At 39.0% G+C, this 25,031-nt stretch overlaps 1 protein-coding gene and 1 long non-coding RNA gene across 2 annotated transcripts in view; one reads left to right on the top strand and one right to left on the bottom strand.

Moving 5' to 3' along the window:
* The first annotated feature begins 454 nt into the window (after window positions 1–454).
* LOC115289179 overlaps window positions 455–25,031 on the top strand; it is a 38,164-nt gene continuing 13,587 nt past the window's right edge. The window contains exon 1 of the long non-coding RNA XR_003907440.1: window positions 455–527. This is a non-coding gene — a long non-coding RNA (uncharacterized LOC115289179). The remainder of the gene's footprint in view (window positions 528–25,031) is intronic.
* The window catches only part of GEN1 (GEN1 Holliday junction 5' flap endonuclease), a 23,540-nt gene continuing 16,489 nt past the window's right edge, over window positions 17,981–25,031 (bottom strand). The window contains exons 10-13 of the mRNA XM_029936357.1: window positions 23,200–23,330; window positions 21,798–21,859; window positions 20,268–20,408; window positions 17,981–19,521 (exon numbers count right to left, since the gene is read on the bottom strand). Of these exons, the coding sequence (XP_029792217.1) occupies window positions 18,224–19,521; window positions 20,268–20,408; window positions 21,798–21,859; window positions 23,200–23,330 (1,632 nt within the window). The 3' untranslated portion in view covers window positions 17,981–18,223. The remainder of the gene's footprint in view (window positions 19,522–20,267; window positions 20,409–21,797; window positions 21,860–23,199; window positions 23,331–25,031) is intronic.

Below are 25,031 nucleotides of genomic sequence, written 5' to 3' on the forward strand. Positions count from 1 at the left end.
TCTCTGGAGATTGACAACAGCACATAGGTAGGGAGTGTTACCCTCTCCATCAGAGTTGAGTAAACTGGTGTGTAAGGAGTCGTTCTCACTTGCCTATGGCAAAACTACCCCTAAATGGCAGAATCACAAGACTGTACCACTGGTAAGAGGAAGAGGGGTTCCCCCATACGAATATTTCCAATGTGGAGGCTTGATGAATGGCCTTCTTTGTTGTCCAGACCAGGGGACAAGCCCCAAGGCTTTAAAGAACAGCTGGATCATGGGGCCGAGCCTGTGTCATCCACAGACTCAAATGGCAGGCTCATTACTGCAGCTGTCGCTGGCTTTGGGGAGCCACACAGCTGTTGCCAAGAGATGGACTCAAAGAGAACCGAGAAATAGAATCCTGCGAAAATAATTGTGCCTATGGGTGTGTGTGCATAGTGCTGTCCCTTCTCACAGCTCAAAACGCTCTAAGGATGTCATGTCGCTATTCCTTACGGGAAGAGCAGGTTCGGAAGCACAGTGAGAAAGCCAGCCGAGGGAAGGTAAGAGTCTCAAACTAGCCTCTCTGGACATTCTGAAAAATGAAAAGCAGAGTCTTTGTGGACTAAGCAACCTTCTTAATCATCAGCATTTGTGATAAGCCCTGCAGAAGAATCTTCTTGGCAGAGCTGGGAGCCCTAGGGGTGTCTGTGCTAAGGAACAGACAATAATGGAATTGGAGGCAAATGCCCTTCCTCTTTCCTCCCACGCCTTCCCCATAAGGCCAGCTGTTACCATCTTAGGATCTTAGCATCTTTTTTTGATCCTGACGAGGCTGTGCCTGCTGATGAGCCCTTACTCTGTTTTCTCTTATTACCCATCTTACTTGTCCCTAAGCTTCCTATTCCTTTCCCACATTTCCCTTTCCTCCAGCCTGGACTTTCCCTTCTCACTCTCCTTGGAAGACAGGCTGCTTTTCCCGTTGCTATGCCTTGGCTAGTGTCGGTTTTCTGCCTTACGTGAGTGCTGCCACCCCACTGCCTATCCAAACGCTATGTGTTCTTTCTGGTCTGCTCTGAGTACCAGCCAACACCTTGGTGGCCACTATCGCACTTTTTGTGGGTGCAACGCAAGGTGTGGTGAATGGATCTGTGCCCCCCAAATGCCATCATTTACCTTCTTTTTTTGTTCCAGCCTTCTGACATCTCTCTCTGACCTACAATACTGCTTGTTTAAGTGTGAGCCAAAAACGACCTGACTCAGAACCTAGGGGGATGGAGTCCAACAATTTGTTTTTATAATGGACTCTTAAGGGGCAGGTCCTGATCTCACGGTTCATGAGTTCGAGCCCCATGTCGGGCTCTGTGCTGACAGCTCAGAGCCTGGAGCCTCCTTCAGATTCTGTATCTTCCTCTCTCTGTGCTCCTCCCCCACTCATTCATTTTCTCTCTCTCTCTCTCTCTGTCTCTCTCTCTCTCTCTCTCCCTCCCTTCCTCCCTCCCTCTGTCTCTCTCACTCTCTCTCTCCAAAATAAATGAACACAAAAGAAAAAAAATGAACAGACTCTTCAGATGAGTCCTCTTAAGAAAGCTGGATCTGGGAACCATTGGTCTAGCGGTTTGCAGTTCCCATGGTTACCTACCTGATGCCTGATCCAGCACAGGACATCTGAGGTGTTTCCCTTGTAACTGCTTGTTGGCCTCGTTTGGTCTACCCTCCCTCATTTCTGCAGGAGTGCAGGCTTGCAGGCTCCCCTTCAGCTGTGCACAGTCTCTCCATCCATTCTTCCTGGGCCAGAAGAGCAACACCCTCCTCCACAGGGTATCACCGAGCTAGGCTTGCTCTCACAGACTTGCTTCAGGATTGGTTAATGCATTCGACCTGCAACACACATTTCCTAAGTACTCTGTCTATGATGTACTGGAAACCTTACCAGGATATTCTGGACACATATCAGGAACCAGACGAGATCCCTGTACCAGGGTGCTCATTTTCTAGAACAGACATCTGCAGTGTGCTAGACGTCAGGAAAGGGCTTCACGGTGTCAAATGCAGCACACACCAATGAACGTGTATGAGGGTACTTTCTAAATAGAGAGAATATCATCACCAGCAAGCTAGAAAAATGATACCAGGTTGGGATCTTTAGTAACCTGTCATTAGCAGGTCAACTATTTACTCCAGAATGGGTGATATCAAGAAGCAGAAAAATTCCCTTAGGTATCAAGGTCAAAGGTGGTTCTTAAGGCAATACTAAATCCCACAGTCTATCCTCCTGATAGTTATAGGTAGGTATATCTCATTTCTGAGGAGAACGAGGTTAGTATGGATGGTCAAGAAAAATGTTTTGGTAGAAATAGGTTGTAAGTTATACCTTAAGAGCAGTTGGGGTTGAGTCAGGGCATGCTGGGTAAGATCTGAAGCTGCTGGACCAGCATCATCTCCAACCCCTGTTGTTCTGAACCCTGGGCCCCACAGCTACATGTCTGATGGGCAGTCATTCAGAAAAGAGCATTCTTAGGAGCAGCCCAGTCCACAGCAGAATCTACCCTGGATGCTCAGGAGGGGAGATTTCTACTTCTGTAGCCATTCTTCCTGGAGAGGAACCTTCCCAAGAGCCTCTGCCATGAGGTCAGTTCTATCTGAAAAGGGTAAAAAGGATGTTACAGACTCCCAATCTGACCCCCAGCTCAGCACAATCCAGAGGCATTTACAAGGAACTACAGTGGGGGAAGGGAAGAGGCATTCCCTGCCTGGATGGGGTATGGGGATGGGATGGGGAGTTGTGGGGGGAAGCTGCAGTTTGAGCTTTGAACGTGATCTCTCAACCTCAACGGAAGACCCAGCACCAGCAACGACTTTCTTATGGCTCCTAATTTGACACTTCTAAGGCCCCCTCTTTGGGTGTGGGGGATGGATTTTCCAAGGAGGAAGGGAATTTGCAGAATCTTCTGACATGTCGCAGACAGCCTCAAGGATTTGGGAGAGAGCCTGCTGTCTTTGTTTCCCAGGGGAGGCCCTATTACTCAAAATCCTACTCAGATTGTTGGTGAATGCCGAGTGATTTTAGATTACAGACTTGACCTCCATTAGTCCACAAAATGATTACATCCATTGCTTCATTCGGCTGGCTCTTTGCTCTTGTGCACAGAAGCGAATTTCCTAGGCCAGTCAACTCAACCGGGGTGTTGTTTGTGCTTTTCATCACACCCCTTGGCCTGCTGTGGGAAAGGAAGGATCTGTGTTACCTGCAGTGCCTGAGTTCAGATCTTCTGGTCCCACTAAGTGCTCGTTAAGAACCTTAAGTCAGTTATTTCTCTAAGCCAGGGCTCATCTGTAACATGAGGATAGTAATTAATTGTACGTCATTGGGCTGTAACTAAGATTAAATAAGACAAAGCACTTAGCACACCAAGGTGTTAATGTGATTTGTTTCCCTTAACTTCCCTTTTTTTTTCTGTATACTCGGCGCACAATGTTATGTAAGTAAAAGGTCTGCAACTCGGTGATTTGACAAGTTTACACATTACACGGTGTTCCTCACCAGTATAACTGCCACCTGTCCACTTTTAATACAGCAAATATATAGTATTCTAATAAATCTGGTGCCAGTTACTCTGTACAAGTTGTTCTCTGAACCTCGGTTTCCTAGATTGATCTTGGGATCCCCTCCAGCTGCAAAAATGTAAGGGTCTGAGATTCTGAGTTTGTTTCCAATAGGCTTTCTTAGGGCTAGAGAGAAGCTGTGTTCAGCAAACTCTACGGGGCCGCAGATGATGGTTCTAAATCCAGGTTTGCAGCTGTTGGGCCGAAGTAGTCTGTGCGAGAGATGAGTAGCAAAGGGAAAGCTCTGAGCCCAAGAAGAGCTGCAAAGGAAAAGACAGCTGCCAGTTTGTCCTGAGTAAATCAAATTGTGACATTTATTGGGCTATTTCCAAAATAACACCAGCAAAACTGGAATGCAGGATCATCTTTTCCAAGAGGGACCTTAGCTAAGCAGCTGGCAAGAACCGGCTTTGTCTACTGGAGTCAGCCTGGCTTCCTGCAAAGGTCATAGGTAAGGAATTACAGACCTGGGTTTTAATTCTGTCTCCACTACTTATTGGTGACTTGAGGCAGGTTATTTAATCTCTCTAAACCTCATTCCTCCCCCACTCTTAACAACAACAAAAGGTAAATCATAAATGAAGCTTGCAGGGAGATTGTGGGGGTTGGGAATCAAGAAAAGTACTTGATATACAGTCGATATTCGGTAAATAGTAACTATGTGATTATGAGCACACCACATCACGGTGCCAGGGTCCTCTGCCTCTGGAGCCATCATTTCTTTGATTTGTACCCGGACAATGTACAGAATCGGGTGGGGGAGGAGGAGGCAGGCAAGGTTGGGGGGGGTGGTAAAGGGGAAAAAGGAGATCAAAAGGCCTATAAATATCTGTCAAACTTTAAAATGCAAATCCCTTGCCTGTGACCCTGTTGAGACCAAATCTTCCATTATCACCTTTCTGGGAAGAGCTCTAGAGGAAAAAAAGGTTAAGCATTGTCTTTCCCTTCATGGAGTGTTTTGGTTTGTTTCCGTGTGATTTTGTGGTCAAGCCTAGTTATGTGATAAATAGTTCATTCAACCCAGACCTGGATGCCTGAAGAGCCAGTTAAGACACTAACTGCATATGGTTTTCTTTGTGGATAGACCATGGATTCCTTAAGAAAACTGTCTCACCCTTTCTATAGCCCCTGCAATTTGCATGATACCCACTTGTTAAGTGAACAGATGGATGGATGGATGGATGGATGGATGTTTATTCTGAACATAGTACATCATCGTCACTAGTTGGTGACCTAGTTCTCAAGGATCTCCTTGCCCTACACTTCACTGGGAGCCATGATTAGAGGTGGGGAAATTTCCTCGGGGGGGGAGGGGCAGCTGTGGCCCTCTGACAAACTCTAGGATGGTCTCTGACAATGGCCAGGGCTCTGTGCAGCCCCATATTTGGGCACATGATGCTACAGAGCAGCTTTGCCCTACAATTTGCCCCAAAGTGGTGGCCTCCTCTTATAAGTCCCCAATGTTGGTGACTTATTTTTGGAGAAAGCACAAAATTTCAGGTGAATTCCACAGAAAAGAACTTCAAGGGTAAGAAAGCCAACAATTATCTGATACTCATGTGTGCCAGCTCTCTCTCCCTTACCTCCACCACAATCAGAGACGTTCCTTCTTTCCTCTTCCCTTGTTTGCCTTGTTTGCTTGTGAAATTGTACTTGTATATGAAGGGTGAGTGGATTTTTTCCCCAGAAGAAAGGCTCTAACAAATCTGTCTAGTCTGGGATGTCCTAAAATACATGTCATTGATTAGACTCTGTTCTGGATAAACTCACCGATGCTAAGTATTAACCGAGAACCCAATAATCTTTCCTTCTCTAAACTATATTCACCATTCAAACCTCCTACCAACACTCACCTCTAGAAAGCCTCTAAGGACTCCTGGTCCTCACTGACCACTCTATTCTGCATTCTGATGCCCTCGGATGCCATTCCCTTTACCGAGAACTCAGTGGTATTATTTGTTATCCCAAGAATACAGAAATGTCATATTACAACTAAATTATAAACATTTTGAAGGAGGCACCAGATATTATTCCTGCCTAGCCCAATACTGAATCCATGTTAAGAATTTAATTAAAAATTGCAGCATGTTGGTGGTCAAAGTGTGGGCTTTGGCTTCAGGCAGATTTGGGTTTAGAGGTTCACCTCATGCATTTCATTTATTCATCAAGGATGTAGTAAATGTACACTACGTGTTAGGCACTGTTGAAAGCCCTGGGGATATAACAAAGAACAAGATGAAGTTTCTTCTCTTGTGTTATTATTCCAGTGATAGGAACCAAACAAACCAAAAATCTAGTGATTTGTGAAGAGAATCATACACAGTAAGAAGCAAGTATGAAGTAGTGTGTGTCAAGAGTGGATGTGCTTAGCTAGTATTAGCTATATGGTAATAAGGAACTTACTATCCAGAGATCTGTGAGTTATCCATGCAGAGGGAAGATCAAGTTCAAGAGTCAGAATTTGGATAGAGTTTGGTATGCTTAAGGAAATGAAAGAAAGCCAGCACCACTGGAGCAAGATGAGAGAGGGGGAAGAGGCTGGGGATAAGGTTAGGGAGATAGGCCATGGCCACCAGCCATGGTGGACTTTATAAAGTCCAAATCCTATAGGATTTGTCAGGGATTTTGGGATTTATGCAGTGTTTTCATAAGTTTTTACACAGGTGTGGGTTGGGAGGGGTGTTAGGAAGGATTTGCAATTTTAATAGATCTATCTGATGTGTGTTCTGTGAAGGACACAAGTGCTTTCAAGCAGGACAGTAATTTAAAAGTGCTTTTAGTAGTTCGTGCAAGAGGTGCTGGTACCTGCCCTTTGGAGGTAGCAACACAACCTGGAGGTCCTGTATGACTCAGGCACAGTGCTTTACCTTCCTCAGTTGCTTTTAAGATCAGCAAAACATGTATTTACCTGATTATAACAGGACCCAGCCCACTGTAGGCACAATGCAAAATGATTAAAGTTAGATACGAATGCTAAAAAGGAGACGCTGGAACTCATGCTCCTCTGTGAACGTGCAGAGGACCCGTCTTGAGGCATATGGCCCTGGTGGTTAGAGTTTGAAGGAAGGGCGCCAAGCTCCGGGAGATTCAGTGTCCTGCTTGTCCCTCACATCCTCCTCCTTCCTCACATACCCAAATCCCCCAGTCACCCCAAGTGTTGATTTTGATAGTTATTTTTTAATTCTGAAAATTAAAGTAACGTGACTGTTTCTTGGGTATCCACAATACGGCTTTTCAGGAACTCTAAATGACTGATTTAGTGGCTGGTTTTCCATAAATCAAATCCGTATTGGTCCTGACATCTCACTGATGGGTGGTTTCGTGAAAAGTGCCACAGCCTTAGATGAATGCAGAGTATATAGAAGCCTAATTCTTACTAGAGAATCTTTGGAGATAGACTAGCTCTGGGCGCAAATCCTGGTTCTGTTGTTTACTGGATGTTGACCTTGGATAAGTTCCTCAGCTTCTCTTAGCCTCATAAATAAATAGGAGATAAAAGTGCCTGCCTTGCTGAGTCCGTGGGACGTAAATGAGGAATTTGAAGACTTAGTAAAGTGGGTGGACATAATAGTAAACACTCAATCTATATCATTTCTCTTCTACCAAGATTTACTAATGTGTTGCATAAGAGACTTCTGGAATTGTGTGAACCTACTCACACTCTTTTAGTGCCCAACATACTGTCTTGTCTTCATATGTAAACTAGAGATAATTACCATCTCAAAAATTTATACAGGTTATAATGGAATGCATTTTAAAGACATCATTTGTGGCCCATCAATGCATCTGATATGCCAAAATTAGTAATGCTAACTTTGTACATTAATGCATGTCTTTCAAGAGGCCATTCATTCCCCAATATGTAAATGAGCGCAAAGAAAGGAGGAAGTATTATCACTATGAGAAGGAGAAGCAAGCTGGAGGCTGGGAAGGTAGCTAATCTCTCCAGAACTAGGACAATTACTCAGACCACTGCCTCCAAGGTTAAAGAGTGTCCTTTGGTCTGTTTCACAGGATGTAGACCTGGTTGTACTGAGTCCTTTGACACCTCACATAGAACTATCTGAGCTGTGAAGTCATGGGGGCTTCACAGGGCCTGGACAGGAGATGTCTGTGTTTGGACAGCCCTGTAAAATAAGCCTTCTGGGATCTGGCATCCATGGAGTCAGCGGTCTCCGTGTAATAGAAATATAAATGGTTTTAGCAATAATGATTACATTGGTGCAGATACTGCAACCAGTATTACCTGAAAACAAAACAAAACAAAAAGGGAAAGGATCTATAGTCTACCTTCCCATGGACACTGAATAAGTCACTCATTCTCATTTTCAGAGTCAAAGGGGAGACCGCCCTTTCCAACTTCACTCATGGCTAGTGAATGGTCAATATAGAGATTTAAGTTATGATGAGGCAAACACTATAGAAATACTTTCATTGTGTCTCTGGTCAAAGGTTTCTAAATATGCAGGCAGTTTCAGCCATTTGGGGAGGTTAACGTTTACCTTTTAAGGTCTTGGCACAGAATAATCGTGAGGAAACTCCGACGCTTAATCTTTGTTAAAGAAGTTTTGCCATGATGCTCACAAAAAATCTACTGAACATTAGCAAAATATTCAGTCATTCTCCCACATGAGGGTCAGCCTACTTAACTCATGACTCTCCCCTCCACTGCCAAACAGGCAGTTTATAAAGAGATAAAGACACCATCCATTCTGACAATCCTCAGAAAAGATTCCGCTTTCTTTGGACTCTTACCGGGGCTGACTCTGCAGCATGCCAGTTTAAAGGCGATGTGGCAAGTCCTTGTAAGAGGCTAATGCAAGGTGTTAGCTGAGCCTGATAAAAGCTTTTCCTGGCTAAGAAGGTGATAAACGTTGCCTGGTTAATCTGCAGATGAAAGGAGGCTGCCTCCAGTGATATTATTTATACTGCTTCACCTGAAGTGCTACCAGCACAACAGAAACAGTCAGCAGTTGGTTTAGCTTCTCCAACTTCAGAAAGTCAGGCATCTCACCCGGGCATCTTAAAATGACTAAGGGGGGGACTAGGAAGCCATCCAGCCAGATTTGATCTTCCTCCGTGGAGAATGGAGGCACTAGGACCCTGCGTTCACCACCTCCCATTCATTGAAGCATTCTGTGCCAGCTTCTCTGTTAGGTGCTACTGACTCTCACCTGCTGGTGCCACAGACAAACATGCAAATGAATCAACACAGAACTATTTGCAGGTAATAATTTAGAAGTTTATCGGAAATAGTAGGGATCCCTAAGAAGCCATATAAAGTTTTCTAGAGAAGACCATATTCACAACAGTGAGTCTTGATGGGTAAACGAGAGTTGGTAAAGCAGAAATCAAACTTTGTGCAGGTCTAAGGGCTACCAAAATAAATAAGATTTGACCCCTGAAAGAGTCCTCAGTCTTAGAAAAAGATAGACACATTTTTAAAGAATACTGTGCTTCCTTCGCAGAAGATACCCAACTAATATTTGTTGAATGAATGAATGAAATGTGATAAATACTCTCATGGAGATATGCACAGTGTCTTTGGGAGCACAAAGAGAACAATTAGTTGTGATTGGAATCAGAAGATATGACATTTGGGTTGGTCCTTAATAGATGAAAAGGGGTTGTCCAGCTAATAAGGAAGGAGCAAGGATTTCAGGCAGTGAGACTCAGGAGTAAAGACATAAACAGCCATTTAGGGAATAAGTGGACTGAGGCAGCCAGAGGCAAGGTTCATGGCTGGGAATGCCTGAAGCTGAAGTTGGAGAGAGGGGCTGGGGCCAGGCTGGGGTTCTGAGCCCGTGTTTTGTAAGAACTGTGCAGCCATTGCTGGCCCAGCCTTCCCAGTGTGTGTGTGTGTGGGGGGGGGGTCATTCACATAGCTAGAAATTACTGTGCTGAGCACCATTCCCGTACTCTGTGAACAAAAAGGACTCAGCCCCTGCCCTCATCGTTTATATTCTGGTTTGGAAAAGAAACAATGAAAAAGGCCCCAGAAATGTTGATAATGTCAGATACTGCTAAATATAAAGAGGGGTAATTTTAGATGAGGTTAGGAAAGGCTCTTGAGCTGACTGAAGAACTGAGTGAATGATGGAAACATAGGGCATTTCCTTCAGTAAGGAATTAGGAGACCTGAGTTCTAGTCCCAGCTCAAGCTTCTTCTATCTGCGGGGTTTGGGAAAATTGTTTTAAACTACATGGGCTTCCAGCAAGCTGTTATACACAGAAAACCCTGTACAAAGTAGATTCTCAGTAAATACGTTAGGTGGCTGATAAATGATACATGAATTACCAATTATATTTGAACAAGCATATTATTATTTTTTCCAGGACTATAACCTTAGTTAAAATGCCCTATCTTTTAGGATCCCTTTTCAGATGATACTAACACACCGATAGAATTTCCATTTTCTGAAAACATTTCTCCCACACTGACACTGCTTGCTAGCAGAGTGTTATGGTATCCATATTTTTTCACCTGAAGGGTAATGTTTGCTTACACTCGGCTTAAATCCAAGTCTGAAAGTTTGTTCTCCTTCCAAATGATGGTAATGGACATAGACGCCACCAGCTGAGGGCCTGTGAGGTGTCAGTGGTGGCAGCCATTTCATAATATCTATAATATATTGAAACAACCTTATAGAATACCATTTACCACTCTGTCTGTAGGACCCAGAATAATGCTCATCACACAATAGATGTTACATAAATATTCAAATAAATGAATCTCAAAAAAGTTAGGAAATACCCCCAAGTTCACATAGAAAATCTTGAGCAGAGAATTTGAAAATAGGCATGTCCAAAAACATAATCCATATTACCCCTCAAAAAACTAGGGTCCTCCTCATTATGAAATGTGGAAGAAACCCCCTGAACTTTAAGACTGATCATACAAAGCCCAGAGTAGTTATGCCAGAATAGGACCTTAGTTTGAAGCTAATGGAGAGAAACCAATTCTGGGATTCTGGTAGCATAGAGATAGCTCTTTGAAAGAATATTTTGGAGTAAAGCAAGGCCTCCCTAACAAGACAGCCAATGAAATAAAGAGCGAGTACACAAGCAGCAACTTACCATATGGTCTTTATTACAAGTGACACCATGGCCCAAATCAGCAAGGAACAGGAACAACATAGAAGACTTTAAAAAGGATTGGTATAGGGGCACCTGGGTAGCTCAGTCAGTTAAGCGTCCGACTTCAGCTCAGGTCCTGATCTCATGGGTTTGTGAGTTCAGGCCCCGCATCAGGCTCTCTGCTGACAGCTTAGAGCCTGGAGCCTGCTTTGGATTCTGTTTCCATGTGTCTCTGCCCCTCCCCTGCTTGCACTCTGTCTCTCTCAAAAACAAACAAACAAACAAAATAAAATAAAAAGGATTGGTATAATCTGGATAATGAAAGAAGAAAAATCTTTCAGGAGGAGAAACTGAAAATTGACATCCGAGTTCATACATTCATGCCTATATTAGGCATTGAGCAAAATGAACCCAGATCAGCACTCCCAACTAATTTTGTTTCCATCTCATAAAATACCAAATTAAGAACAGCTCTACACGCTAGGAGTGAATAGATCAAGATAAGCAGGTACCTGGAGGAATGTGCTAATAAGGATTATTTTTGTTTCTGAATATGCAAAATATTGCAAATACAGTCTTTACAGAGTTGTTATGAGGATAAAAAGCTTGTGAAAAATCTAGTTTGCACATAGTAGGTGCTCAAGAAATGTTCCTTTTCCCTCTTGCCCAGCAATTTTAAATACACTGTCTTCCTCCTCCTCTATGACCAGGTAGGGGGCACTTTTGGCACTTCGTGTGAATCGATGAACTCTTACCAACTATCATGTGTGGCTTATAAGGTCAGAATCCTTCAGCATCCTGGTAAAGTTCTTTGCTACATTTTGTCCTATTCATTTTTCCCTTTGCCCTAAGATACCTTAGCTGGCTTTCTGCTCCACATTCCTCATTACTTCTCCATCCTTGGCTATTTCTTTGCCTGCATAGTGATTTGTTCCATGGACACCAGAGTTCCAAGTAGGACTCCACAGCTGAAATGTATTGTTTACCATTCCATAGGCATGCCAACTCTCATCCTTTATTCCAAGTCCAGGGTACTTCAAACTATTCCCTCATCCACTGAAATGTCTTCTGCTCATACTGCTGCTCCTACTGATCAAATTTCTACCTATACTTCAAAGCCCAGTCAACTCTCATGTTTGCTAAAGGAATCCTCCATCCTCTGGAAGACTGGTGTAGTATAGATTGCCTATTCCATTCATTCAACAATTAATTCTGTGCTAGCCAATATATTCTTGTATGTAAGTAAATATGCCACATTTTCCCTACCTTGCTCCAGATTGTCATTTCCTTGCAAATAAACATTGGGTATTTTGCCACCCTGTATTTCCTGGCAGTCCTTGGCATTTATATAACTATCGCTGAGGTCAATCAATGTGACTTCACTTGGAACCAGGAACAAGTAACAGCAAGACTTGGAACTACATCAAAGGTTAAATGAAAATGAGCGAACAGGAACTTTCAAGAAGTTCAATAGTCACAAATTCTGCAGAAAGGTAAATTTGAGACTATAATTTATTAACTTTAGTAACATGGAAGCCAAATTGGTGACTTCAACAGAAAAATATAAATAATGAACAAAGATAAATGGCCCGATTTCAAGACTTACTACAAAGCTACAGTAATTGAGACAGTGTGGTATTGGAATGATAGATCAATGGAAAGAAGAGAGCTCAGCAATAGACCTACACTTACATGGGTGAATGATTTTCAATGAAGGAGCCAAGGTAACTCAATGAGGTAAAAGGTATGTTTTTGTAACAAGCTGTAGTGGCACAACTGGGCTTCTGTATGGGAAAAAGCTGTTCTTCACCCATTACCTCTTTTCATAAGCAAAAAGTAACTTAAAATGAATCACAGACCAAAACATAAGAGGTAAAAATCATTAAACTTGTAAAAAAAAATAGGAAAATTAGCTGGGACACTGGGTTAGACAAAAACATCTTAAATAGACTATTGAAAACAAAAATTAATAAAATAAACATCAAGTTTTAAAACATTTCAGTCTTTGAAATACAGTTAAGATGAAAAGCCAGACTCAGCCAAAATATTTATAAAGTGCATGTCTAACAAAGGGCTTATATCCAGAAAAAATAAAGAGCCCTTATTATTTAATACCAAGAAGGCAAATAAGCCAATTAAAAATGGGCTAGAAAAAAATTGCAATTTCTTAGAAGATACATAAATGGCTAATATGCACATAAGATCTTTCATGTCACCAGTTTTCAGGTAAATGGTAATAAGGCCAAAAGGAGATACCATTACACACTTACTAGAGTGGCTAAAATGAAAACGATTGACTATAGTAAGTATTGGTGATGATGTGGTATGACTGTAACCCCACGTACTGCTGGTGGGAACACAAAATGATTCTGCACCTTTGGCAAAAAGTGTGCTAGTATGTTAAAAATTTAAACATACACTGGCCAAAGGAACCAGCAATTTCATCCCTAGATGTTTATCCAAGAGAATTGAAATGTCCACCTGAAGACCTGTATCTGAATATTCATGGTTATATTATTCATAATAACCAAAATATAAAAACCAACCTTACTTTTCATCAACTGATGGAGTAAGAAATGGCAGCCTATTAACACTATGTTGTACCATTCTGCAATGAAAAGGAGCAGAGTAATAATATACACAACATAGATAAGTTTTAAAATCATGTGCTAAGTAAAAGCCAAACACAAAGACCTCATGCTGAATGATCCCATTTATAGAAATTCTAGAAAAGTAAAACATGGTGAAAGAAAGCATATTGGTAGTTGTCTGGAATCAAGGTAATCTGAGCGGGTTAACTACAGAGGGGCATAAGGAAACATGCAGATGATGAAGCTGTTCTACAGCTTGATTATGATAGAAATTATACAACTGTGTACACTTAACCAAATCCACCAGACTTTACACTTAAAATTAGTGGATTTTATTGGGAAAAGTCAGTTAAGTAAAAAAGGAATGGAGTCCTTAGCTAGATCTTTGAGAACATAATCAAGATACTTAGCATGGGCTGTAGGATCAGGTGAGCAGTTCCAAACAAAAGCAATTACTCCGAAGTAAAAAATTCACCATCATTGATGGATGCATAAAGAAGATATGGTATATACATACAAAATATACATAGTATTAATCGACAATAAAAAATAATAAAATTATGCCATTTGCAACTATGTGGATGGAACTGAGAAGCATTATGCTAAGCGAAATTAGTCAGAGAGATAAATATCATACGACTTCACTTACATGAGGAATTTCAGATACTAAACAGATGAACATAAGGAAGGGAAGCTAGAGAGGTTCTGGGAGGGGGGACTGGCTAAATGCGTAAAGAGCATTAAGCCATCTACTCCTGAAATCACTGTTGCACTATATGCCAAGGAACTTGAATGTAAATTAAACAACAAATAAATTAATTTAAAAAAATCTCACCATCATCTTCTTTAATAGTAGTACTAGGTTGTGCAACTGCAACCTCAGAACCTAGAGCTGTACACACATCTGTGCACTAAGGTCCAATTAAGATCAAAAGTATAGTTCCTTGAAAAAAATTAAGTATGTACATTCTACGGGCATTTAAAATTTAGATTATGAAAATACGTGGGTGCTAGCTCAAACTTTAAACTGTGGTTCTTTTACCAAAGAAATGCCATTCTTGGTAGATATATTGTCAAGTGTTTCTAATGTCAGGTCTTTGAAGCAAACTTACTATTTTCATGTGTACAGTAAATACATGTCATTTATAATTTTTTAAACTATTAAGGGATATTTGGAGGAGTCTTAAAAGGAAGCTTACAACAAAATCAAAAGTGTTTAAGAGGTACTCAACTGATTTAGTTCACATATTTGACATTCTATAGTTTAGATGGCCTTAGAGACTCAAAAATGCTTCGACTAATGTCGATTTATCAATAGTTAAAATCAAACATGACATTCACATCTGACATATCTCTGGTCATTTGTGCAAAAAATACACATGGAGTGACATGAGTCATTAAAGAGTAAAACAGATATTTATTGATATGAAACAATTTCTAAGATACATTAATATATTGGTACAGAACACCTCTGGAAGGATCTGCAAGAAATCAGACACTGTGCTTGCCTCTACATGCAAGAAATGGAGTCTGGTCATTAGGATAGAAAGCAGATTGACTTTTTCATTCTATAGTTTTTGTCCTATTTCACCTTTTTAATTAACCATATGAAAGTCCTACCTTAAAAAATAACTTATTTAAAATAACCACTAATTAAAATATACATGTAATTATACCAGTTCAATTAGGCTTAGGTGGGATCCTTGAGAGCAGAGGACTGACTGCCTTTATTTAGGATTCCATTTGCCTGGGATAACGTATATAGTAAGTGCTCTACAAACATGACACTATTCTAAAATAGTTAACTTTGATTAAAAGCATTTTATATAACTTTAATGAAATGTTCAAAAAACAAAATTACAACTTCAGAAAAAGTGCAAAAATTCAAAAGTATTCCAAATTTGAATTTAATTTTAAAACATGGCATAATGTAATAAATACTAGATTAATAAGCCACAATTTTATCTCCAACCTTGGGAAAACCTCTTTGCTACTCTGGACTTGTTTTCTAATCTATAATATAATGATGGCAATGCATAAGTGGGGTTAGAGTATAAACATTTTAGATATTTAGAGTTTGGACAGTATAATGCTGTACAATTTCTTTATGTTTTTGTTTTTATTGTGATATAATTGATGTGATATAATTCACATACCATAGAATATATCTATTTAAATTGCAACACTCAGTGGTTTTAATCAATTCAGAATTTTGCAACCATCACCGCAGTCAACTTTAGAACATTTCCCTCATCCACCCACTTCCCCCCAAACACTATCCTGTTAGCACTCATTTTCTCTTCTCTATCCTCAACTTCCCCTCCTCCCCCACATTCCTCATAGTCTTTGGTAACTATGAGTCTACTTTCTGTTTCTACAAAACAGTTTTACCTATTCAGAATTTTTTTACATAAATTGAATCATACATGTCATCTTTTCCAATTGGCCTCTCCTTTCGCATGCTTCAAGGTTTATCATACTGTGACAGGTATCAGTACTTTGTTCTCTTCTTTTTGCCAATATTCCATTGTATTGAGACTCCACATTTTGTTTAGCCATTCATCAGTTGATGGACGTGTGGGTTGTTTTCTCTTTGGGGTTATTATGAATTATGCTGCTACAGACGTTGTGTAAAGGTTTTTGTGTGGACAAACATCTTCATTTCTCTTGGGTATATTTTTGGAAGTTGTTCTGCTGGATCAGATAGTAACTGTTTAACCATTTGAAGAACCACTTGACTTTTTCCAAAATGGCTGTTCCATTTTATATTCCTACCAGTAGGATAGGAGGGTTCTGATTTCTCCACATCCTTATGAACACTTGTTATCTGTCTTCATGGTTCTGGCCATCCTATTAGGTGTAATACGGTATCTCATTGTGGTTTTGATTTATATTTTTCTGATAGCTAATGAATTTGAGTTTTTTCATGTACTTACTGGCCATTTGTACATCTTCTTTAGGGAAGTGTTTACTCAGATATTTCATCCATTTTGTCTTTTTGAGTAAGAGTTATTGAGACATGTGTCTCTAGTTACAAGTCCTTTATCATATTTGTGATTTGAAAATATTTTCTACTTTTTATAGGTTGTCTCTTCATTTTGATGGTACTCTCTGAAACACAAAAATTGTTGGTTTTAATGAAGTACAAATGTATTCACTTTTGTTGTCTGAATTTCTGGTGTCATATCTAAGAAATCTTTACCTAATCCAAAGTCACAAAGATATAGGTTTACGTTTTCTTCTAAGAGTTTTATAGTTTGCAACCAGGTTTTGATCCATTTTGTGTTAATGTTGTATGAGGTAGTGCTCAAAATTTATCCTTTTACATATGGATATCCAGTTAGTACCAGTAGAATTTGCTCAGTGAAAACTGTTTCCCCACTGAGTTATGTTAGTACTCTGGTTGAAAATCGACTGAACATAAATGTTAGGGCATAGATATGGACCCTTAATTCCATCCCATTGATCTATAGGTCTACCTTTATGCCATTACAGCACATTCTTCATTACTGAAATCTTGTAGTTACAGTTTTGAAATCAGAATTAGGAAGGGTAAGTTCTCCCATTTCTTTTTTTTTTTTTTTTAAAGATTGTTTTGCCTATTCTGTGTCCCTTAAATTTCTATATGGATTTTAGAACCAGGTTGTACTTTGGTACAAATAAATCAGCTGGACTTGATGGGGACTGCATTGAATCTGTAAACTGGTTTGGGAAATATTGCCATCTTAATATCAAGTTATCTGATTCAAGAACATGAGAAGTTTTTCCATTTATTTAGGTGTTCTTTAATTTTTTTGAACAATATTTTATAGTTTTCAGAGTATAAATTTTATACTTCTTTTGTTTAATTCCAAAGCATTTTGTCTTTTTTGATGCTATTGTGAACAGAATTTTCTTAATTTCATTTAGTATTATTCACTGTAGGCATACAGAAATATAATTGATATTTGTATATTGATTCTGTATCTTGCAACCTTGAACTTATTTATTAGTTCTAATAGTTTTTACTGGATTCATTAGAATTTTGTATATACAAGATCTTGCCATCTGCAAATAACAACAGTTTTACTTTTTGCTTTCCAATCTGGTCACATTTAGAATCTTTGAGTGTTAAATAAATTTAGGTAAAACTTAATATTTAGAGTTATTGAAGTTAATATTACATATATTGATTTTCATTAAAAAAAAAATAAAGTGCTATAGAAAGAAAAAAAAAACAGAAAATCAGTAAGTTGGAGGAAAGAAACCTGGTTCCCACACCTTTATTAGTTGTTTGTGTGATCCTGAGCAAATTTCTAAATCTATTCTCATTATACATTCTATTTTGTAGACCTTTTTCCATTTGGCATACTCTGAACTCCTGGGGTTATGTAAGAAGGAGCTTTCCTCAGTTTAGTCAGCCATAAGATTCATAATGTTTACTTTTCTATTGAGCATCTTCCTCCTTTTCCATTTTTACCCCTCACGAAAAGAATAAGATTATCAAAACCAGAAGAACATACTAACTGCATCTTCATACTGAGAGAAAATACAACTCTCAGAAAAGGCACAACAGAAGACACTGAGAGAGTGTAGGCAGTTACAAAGAGGTATCTTCATGGAAATAAGCTGAAATTAAAAAACAAAACAAAACTCATAGAGGTTTGTGAACAAAATGAATAAAAGTGAGGAAATAGATGAAGCATTTAGCTAGTACTGAATTAACATTTTAAAGCTCTAACCAAAGAAAAATTAACCATATAAAGAATGGCAGAAGTATGTTTTAGAAATATACATTATCTAAAGTCTTTACCACAAGGATCATCTTTTAAAACCAAAGTTTTAGGTAATGCTTTTTATTACAATTTTAACTAAAATGAAAAGTGTCTTATGACATACAGAACTGCATTACATTTTTATGCCAAATGTAGAGATTCTGTCTCTGCCTCTGCTAGTGCTTATGGTACTAAGATACTAAGTTATACTTAAATATTTTTAATTTCATTTCAAGAGTTTTGGAACCTTAGTTTTAATCTTTGACATAAAGGAAGAGGGCTATCCAAACAAGTACCACAGTCGCCTTTGTCCTCAGAATGCTGTAGAAAACTAAGAGAACCTTTAGCTGGGAAATCGACTTCTTCATTTCCAGCTGTTTCATATGCCTGGGCACACTGCTCAGTTTCTTTACTATGTATTTTAGGGTTATGCAACTTCTTGGCATCAGCTTTCTTGAACGGGGCTGGGTAATGCTTCTGAGAAGCAGGCTTCACTTTTTGAGGTGTGTATTTAGCTTTCCCAATCACTGGGACACTTTCTTCATCAGAGGAAAGTCTGTCCAGGCAAACACTCTTCGTCCTCACACTTTTCTGAGTGGTTTGCACATCAGCTTTTCTATTATAATCTAAAGCAGTATTTGGTGGACCAATGCTGGAGGTCTTTACTATTATTGGTTTATTGACAGAATAAGGTATATAAGTATTCATTTTATAGCTGTCTTGAAATAGCTGGTCTCCTTTTAGAACTTGAGATTTTCTAGACTCATTTTGCAAATGATTTCCTAGAAGATCTTTTGAAAGATGTGATGGACAATCAGAACCATCGTTAGCAACACAGGAATCTTTTATGGTAACAAGGGACAAAGTTTTCAGGTTGACATTTGGTTGTGCATTATCCTGAGGATATGATGATTTTATACGTATTCGTTCCTTTAAAGGCAAATCCTGGAGATGTAAATCAGTAATACCAGAAAGCAGACATTCTTCAGGATCAGTCTTTTGCAGATCTCGATCCAACACTTTCTTAATGTTTGTGGTATACCATTCTGATGCATATGACAATTGTTCTGAGATGTTTTTAAAATTTTCAGGGATGGCTGTTTCAAGTTCTGATTTTAAATCATGAGAGGAAGTGTTCCTTGGAATAGCTGGAGAATTACTAAAAGAAGTACCTTCCCAGTCAATGGTGCTTAAGTGTAGATCAGCAATCGCCGATGAGGTACTAGGTTGACTAGATTCTGGAACTAGAGACTTACTGACAGTTGTAATTTGCTGCATGGCCAAAGGTCTTGGAGAAGATATTAAATGTTCTTGTGTATTCAAACAAGGGGTAGCTTCAGGTAAGAGCAAGCTATTCAATGATGCAGAAATAGATTTCTGCGATAATGCACAATGAGGGGTAACTTCCAAATTTAACTTGGAATTCTGCTTAGAAAAGATGTCATATGTGGGATTTAAAGTCATCTGTGACTGGAAACTCATATTATCTGATTTTGGCCAATTGTTTTCTTTATGCTTAGTTTTCAAGCCTGAAAAGAAAAAATATGATATTATTAAAATCTATTTCATTTTCCCTAATTTGAGTAAACAAATAGACTAAAGAGTTCAGGTAAGAAATCTTCTGTATGAGCAAGTTTGCCTTTTTTTTTTATCTCAGTGCATTTTTAGAAACTGTATTATAAATAATCACAACAAAATAATTATTAAGAAAATATTTTAAAATATTTTCTCTTGGAAACAATGTTATAACTGAATTTGTTTTCCTCATGAGGTTCTAAGAAATAAAGAAAATGTATTTGTAATTCAAAAAATGTTACACATACTAGTTGCTCACTAAGTGGTTAGTAAAATCACTATTAACACTTGGTTAAGTTAGCAGACACAGAGTACAATGGTTTACTCATGACTTTGAGAGAAGTACGTCAAGGGGTGCCTGGGGGACTCAGTCAGTTAAACATCTGACTTTGGCTCAGGTCATGATCTCATGGTCTGTGAGTTCAAGCCCCACATTGGGCTCTGTGCTGACAGCTCAGAGCCTGGAACCTGCTTCAGATTCTGTCTGTCTGTCTGTCTCTCTCTCTTAAAAATAAATAAACATTAAAAGTTAAAAAGATTTTTTAAAGAAGTATTTCAAGACAAAAAAGCAAGAGTACAATCCTAACTCTTGATTTCATAAAACTTTCAGCAAAATATAGACAAGATAGAATAAACTAGAACATTAAAGAACATTAAACATTTGTGCATGGTATAAATAGCTATCAAATGCAATACTTACTTTTTTGTTTCTTCCCTTTCATTTCCAAGTTTTGATTTTGGTAAACAGCAACAATCTCAGGATAAGCTGCTTCAAACAACGATAATTCTTCTACTGTTTTTAGAACCAATTCTCCATGTTTATCTTCCATAGTGTAATGTTCTAAAAGATAAAAATATAGTAAAAGTAAGTTAAATTGAAGGTTTGTAAAATTCAATTTTTCTAAGTAACTAAATCATGAGTAAATCAATGACTTATAACAAATACTGCTTTCCAACATCTCTATTCAAATAATTTGTTGATACTTGTATAAAATTGATTTCCTCTGCCTGGCAAGACCTGGAAAATGATTCCTTTAAAAATTAGAACTTTAAATTCTCTTGCTTTAAAGATGATACTTACAGAATAGAAAACTTTGTTTAGATAAGGTTAGTTGGTTTGAATTTAGAAGTGTTAAAATTTCCAGAAAAAGAGTGGGAATAGACAGTTTCTTAAAACCACAACATTCGCTTTCTTTAGCGGAGGCTTCTGAAGAGAACAGAACTGAGGGTACACTCAGGCTCACTGGACTCACAAGCAGCTGATACATGAAAACGAGAGCGCCTGCGTGTAACTCTCCAACGAGGTACACAAACGGGAGGCTAGACTCTCGGGTTGATGTACGTGAGCGCAAAATTGCACGAGAAGCCGCACTACAGTGAGAATATTAGTTGACGAGTTTAAAGCACATACAGAGGAAACTATTTCCCAGTTAAACTAGCTTGGGTTACAGTTTCTCCCTTAAGCAACAGGGCCCACAAGGAAGATGCTCGGTTCTGGACAAAGGAGATGTACTGCCGAACAATGTTATTCCCTCTTCTGAAAATACACTACAGTTGGTGGAACTGTTCCTAAACAGTCTTCAAAATTCTTCTGTTATTTTCCTGTTATTGCTTAGGAATGGTTTATCTAATTGTTTATAATTTTCATTCTTCAAAATTACCTACAACTTACACTTTCCTTGACAAATCTTCGGCCTCACTTATTCACATACAGTCAAACAGTCTAATTTCGAAGCTAGACAGAAATGAATTTGAAATCATTTTCCATTTTAAATGATCTGTGCTTTTCCTGCTTTGAGTTTTGAAGCTAGCTCAGAGTTCACTGTATTTTTATCTGTAGCAAGAGTAATTTGACATTTGTCAACTATACATCCTATAAAAACCAAACAGAGTAAAAAGAAGAAGACAGCAGCCTTTTCTTGAGAAATATAAATCAAAACTGCTTTCATATTATATTGTTAAACATTAATTACAAAAGAAATGTCAACTTAAGATACTAAAATAAAATTACTTAAAATTTTTAATATTTAGTATTTGTCAAAACTTATTTAAATAGCACAGGTAAACTATGAAATCAATCCTCTGTGAATGTGATAGGTCTTCTTTATTTTTTATATACATACATGTATATAAACATGTATATGAACATACATATATATATATACACACACAATATTTGCTAAACATATATGATTAAATGTTACAAAATTTGCCTAAAGCGAATACCTACCAGGCTTTTCCCATTCTATTTCAAAGCAACGAATTCCATTTCTGATTCGGGTTTTAACAATTCTGAAAAACAAATTCTTCTAATGAGGTCCAACTGCAGTAGGTATTTTGAAATTTTCAATTTGTAGGTTATTCAATTTCCATTGATTTTTATTCTACTTTTAAATATTCTAAAAGTAAAGAATTACAGCAGTTATTCCTCTGACCATTTTATTCAAAAGATGATATTAAGTGTACAGACTCTGTAATTGTTTTATCTTATCAGTAGATTTCATTATTATTCATTTTTCCTCTTTTCCATAATAATGACTTTTCTTTTACAGTCTACTTTCTGTTAATAGGGAAGTTTAATCCAGTTACATTTATTGTGATTACTGATTTAGCTGGACTCATTTGTACATCTTATGTGTTTCTGTTACCAAGCTTTATCTGTGGTACTTCCCCCTTTCTCCTTCCTGTATTCTTTTGGCTTGATAATTTTACTTTCCTATTTTATGCACTGATTTTGAAGACAGAGATTATATTTCTGGTGTTTCAGTGGTTACCCTTCAGTGTTTACATGTCCACTTTGGATGTTTTAGTTTATTATCATCATCATATATTAATCATCAAGCAGTATGCCGCTATTTATATACATATCTTTCCAATTTATTAAATTAGCTAATACATTTTATTGATTTCTCTTTACTGATTGACTGCTGTTTTTTGTTATCCACATCGTCTCTCTAGGTTCACTTTTCTTCTTGCTTAGCTACATCCTTTAGCAGTGATTTTAATGAAGATCTGTGACTTATTCACAAACCAGTAAATCATGCATTAATGATGTCTAGGTTGCCAATTATTTTTACTCAAAGCATTGAAATGTTACTCTATCATCTTCTGGCTTCTTTGACTGTCATGAAAGATTTGTGTTATCAGACTGTCATTCCTTTGTGGTTTATCTTTTTTCTCTGATACTTCTCCCCCGCCAAATTTTCAGTTTGAAAATTTTTAAGCCTTTAGAAATGTGCAAGAATAACACAATGAACACTCACATACCCTTCACTGAGTTTCACCAATTCTTAGTTTCTGTTCCTCCACTCTCTTTATATTTTTGTTCCCTTTCTGGTCCACCGAAATAGTTCTATGGGTAAGCGTGGCTCTATCACTTTATATTTATTTCTTTTAATAATCTGGTATCACTACTTGTTTGAGCAGAAAAGTGTGTGAGAGTACAAACTTACTATGTTACCTTGACTGTAAGCCCTGAATAAGCTCTTAATATTTTCTACTAGACCTTTATTCCAACTTTATATAACAGAGAGCTATATACGCCACTATTAAAGATATAAAGAAGATTATTTTAGATCATAAGATACTCAAATGGAAACACAGAGACTTCTTCATTCACTTCTTTATATTACCGAATTGGCTGTAGTTGATTAGAATTTCTTCTACCAAGCTTTCTTTCTTTCATGTCATAGTGGGTCAAAAGCACTAACAATTTCTCACATGCATAATGATTGGGCCACTCCATTTTTTCAAGAGTAAATCTCTGTAAATATAAAACAAATAAAACAAGATATTGTTACCTCTTGGAGACATTTTCAGGTGATATTATTTTTTTCCTACTGAATTAACATTAGTTAAAGCACGGTCAATGAGAATATTCCTGGAAAGAACAAGGATCAAGTGCAAGGGTTATCAATTTGGACCCTAGTATGATATTTCTGAGATGTTGGGTAAATTATTTAACGCCTGTTAGCCTCAGGATTTCCATCATAAAATATAACCCAGCTCAGAGATACAAAGATTAAATGAGGTTACATGTAATGTGTTAAATATCATAGCAAATTTTATAGTTCAATACATGTTGGCTGCCATTATTACTAGTGCTATTGGTAGGGATAAGCAACAAGTAGTTACAATTCATTGAAATACTCTGTTTCTCTAGTTACTATATTAGGGGCTGTTATAAATAAACTTATTTAATCTTTTTAAAAAATGTTTAGGGGCACCTGAGTGGCTCAGTCGCTTAAGCTCAGGTCATGATCTCATGGTTGGTGGGTTCAAGCCCCATGTCAGGTTCTGAGCTGAATGCTTGCTCGGTGCCAGGAGCCTGCTTCAGATTTTGTGTCTCCTTCACTCTCTGACCCTCCTGGCTCATGCTCTGTTTCACTCTATCTCTCAAAAAATAATTAAATGTGCTCAAGGAGGAGCCAAGATGGTGGAGAGGAAGGGAGCTCTGTAAACTCTGTCTGCCCCACCTATCGAACTCAGAAGGACATTACTCTCATCTGCAAGAGCGAAGGAGAAAATATGGACTCCAGAAAGAAGAGAACCTCAAAGATACCTGAGTGAGTGCAAACTGGGGAGTTTGGAAAATGGGCCAGCCTGAGACGGGCAGGAGAGGTGGGATTCCCAGCCCAACATGGGGCAAGCACGCGGAACCCAAGAGACAAAGGGAAGAGACAGAGACTGAACATGCTCATAGTACTGTCTCTGGGGAAGAGATAAAGAATGTTTAACTGCGCTTGGGGAGAGAAACTCTCACTCCATATGTAACGGCTGGGTAGCCCAAATCCCAAACCCAGGTGGTGCAAGGGAAAGAACAGCTTCCAGCCCTGCGCCATCTTGGCAGGGAGTCAGTGGCCGCGGCAGCAGCAGCACCAGCAGTGCTCACTTCTACCTCGGTTTTGGGAGTGGGAGCACGCACCTCATTTTCACAGCGCATCTCGCCCCCAGCATTGGCCGCGCAAATCCCGAATCCTGGGTGCCAACAGGGAAAAAATAGCCCCCACCCCTACGCGATCCCAGCAGGGAGTTGGCGGCGGTGGAGGCCTGGGCCACACTCAGGCTGCAGGAGCTCCCAGCTCATTTCCGGCAGCGCCCCTGCCTCGGGCAGCAGCTGCGAATTCCAGCTGGCGCCGAGAGAAACTCATTCCTCCCCCAACGCTATCGCGATCCCGGCTGGGGGTTGGGAATCTGCAGTTGTGTCTGTGATGGCATGCACTTCACCTCCCCCTGCGCACCTCGCCTCAGGCAGGGGCAGCCGAAATCCCTGCCTGAGCCAAGACAAACTGATCCCTCCCCCTAAGAAGTCAGCCACCAAAGCAAGTACATCTCATCTGTGGTAGCATAAAAGTGCATGGACTAGAACTTTGAACCGAGGCGGGCCTGGAAAATACAACTTGGCTGAACCACAGCATAAGGAGATCGGACTCATTAGAGTGGCCTACAGTGCGTAGTTCCAGCG

The sequence above is a fragment of the Suricata suricatta genome, chromosome 4 (genome assembly GCF_006229205.1).
Source record: "Suricata suricatta isolate VVHF042 chromosome 4, meerkat_22Aug2017_6uvM2_HiC, whole genome shotgun sequence".
Lineage (NCBI taxonomy): Eukaryota > Metazoa > Chordata > Mammalia > Carnivora > Herpestidae > Suricata > Suricata suricatta.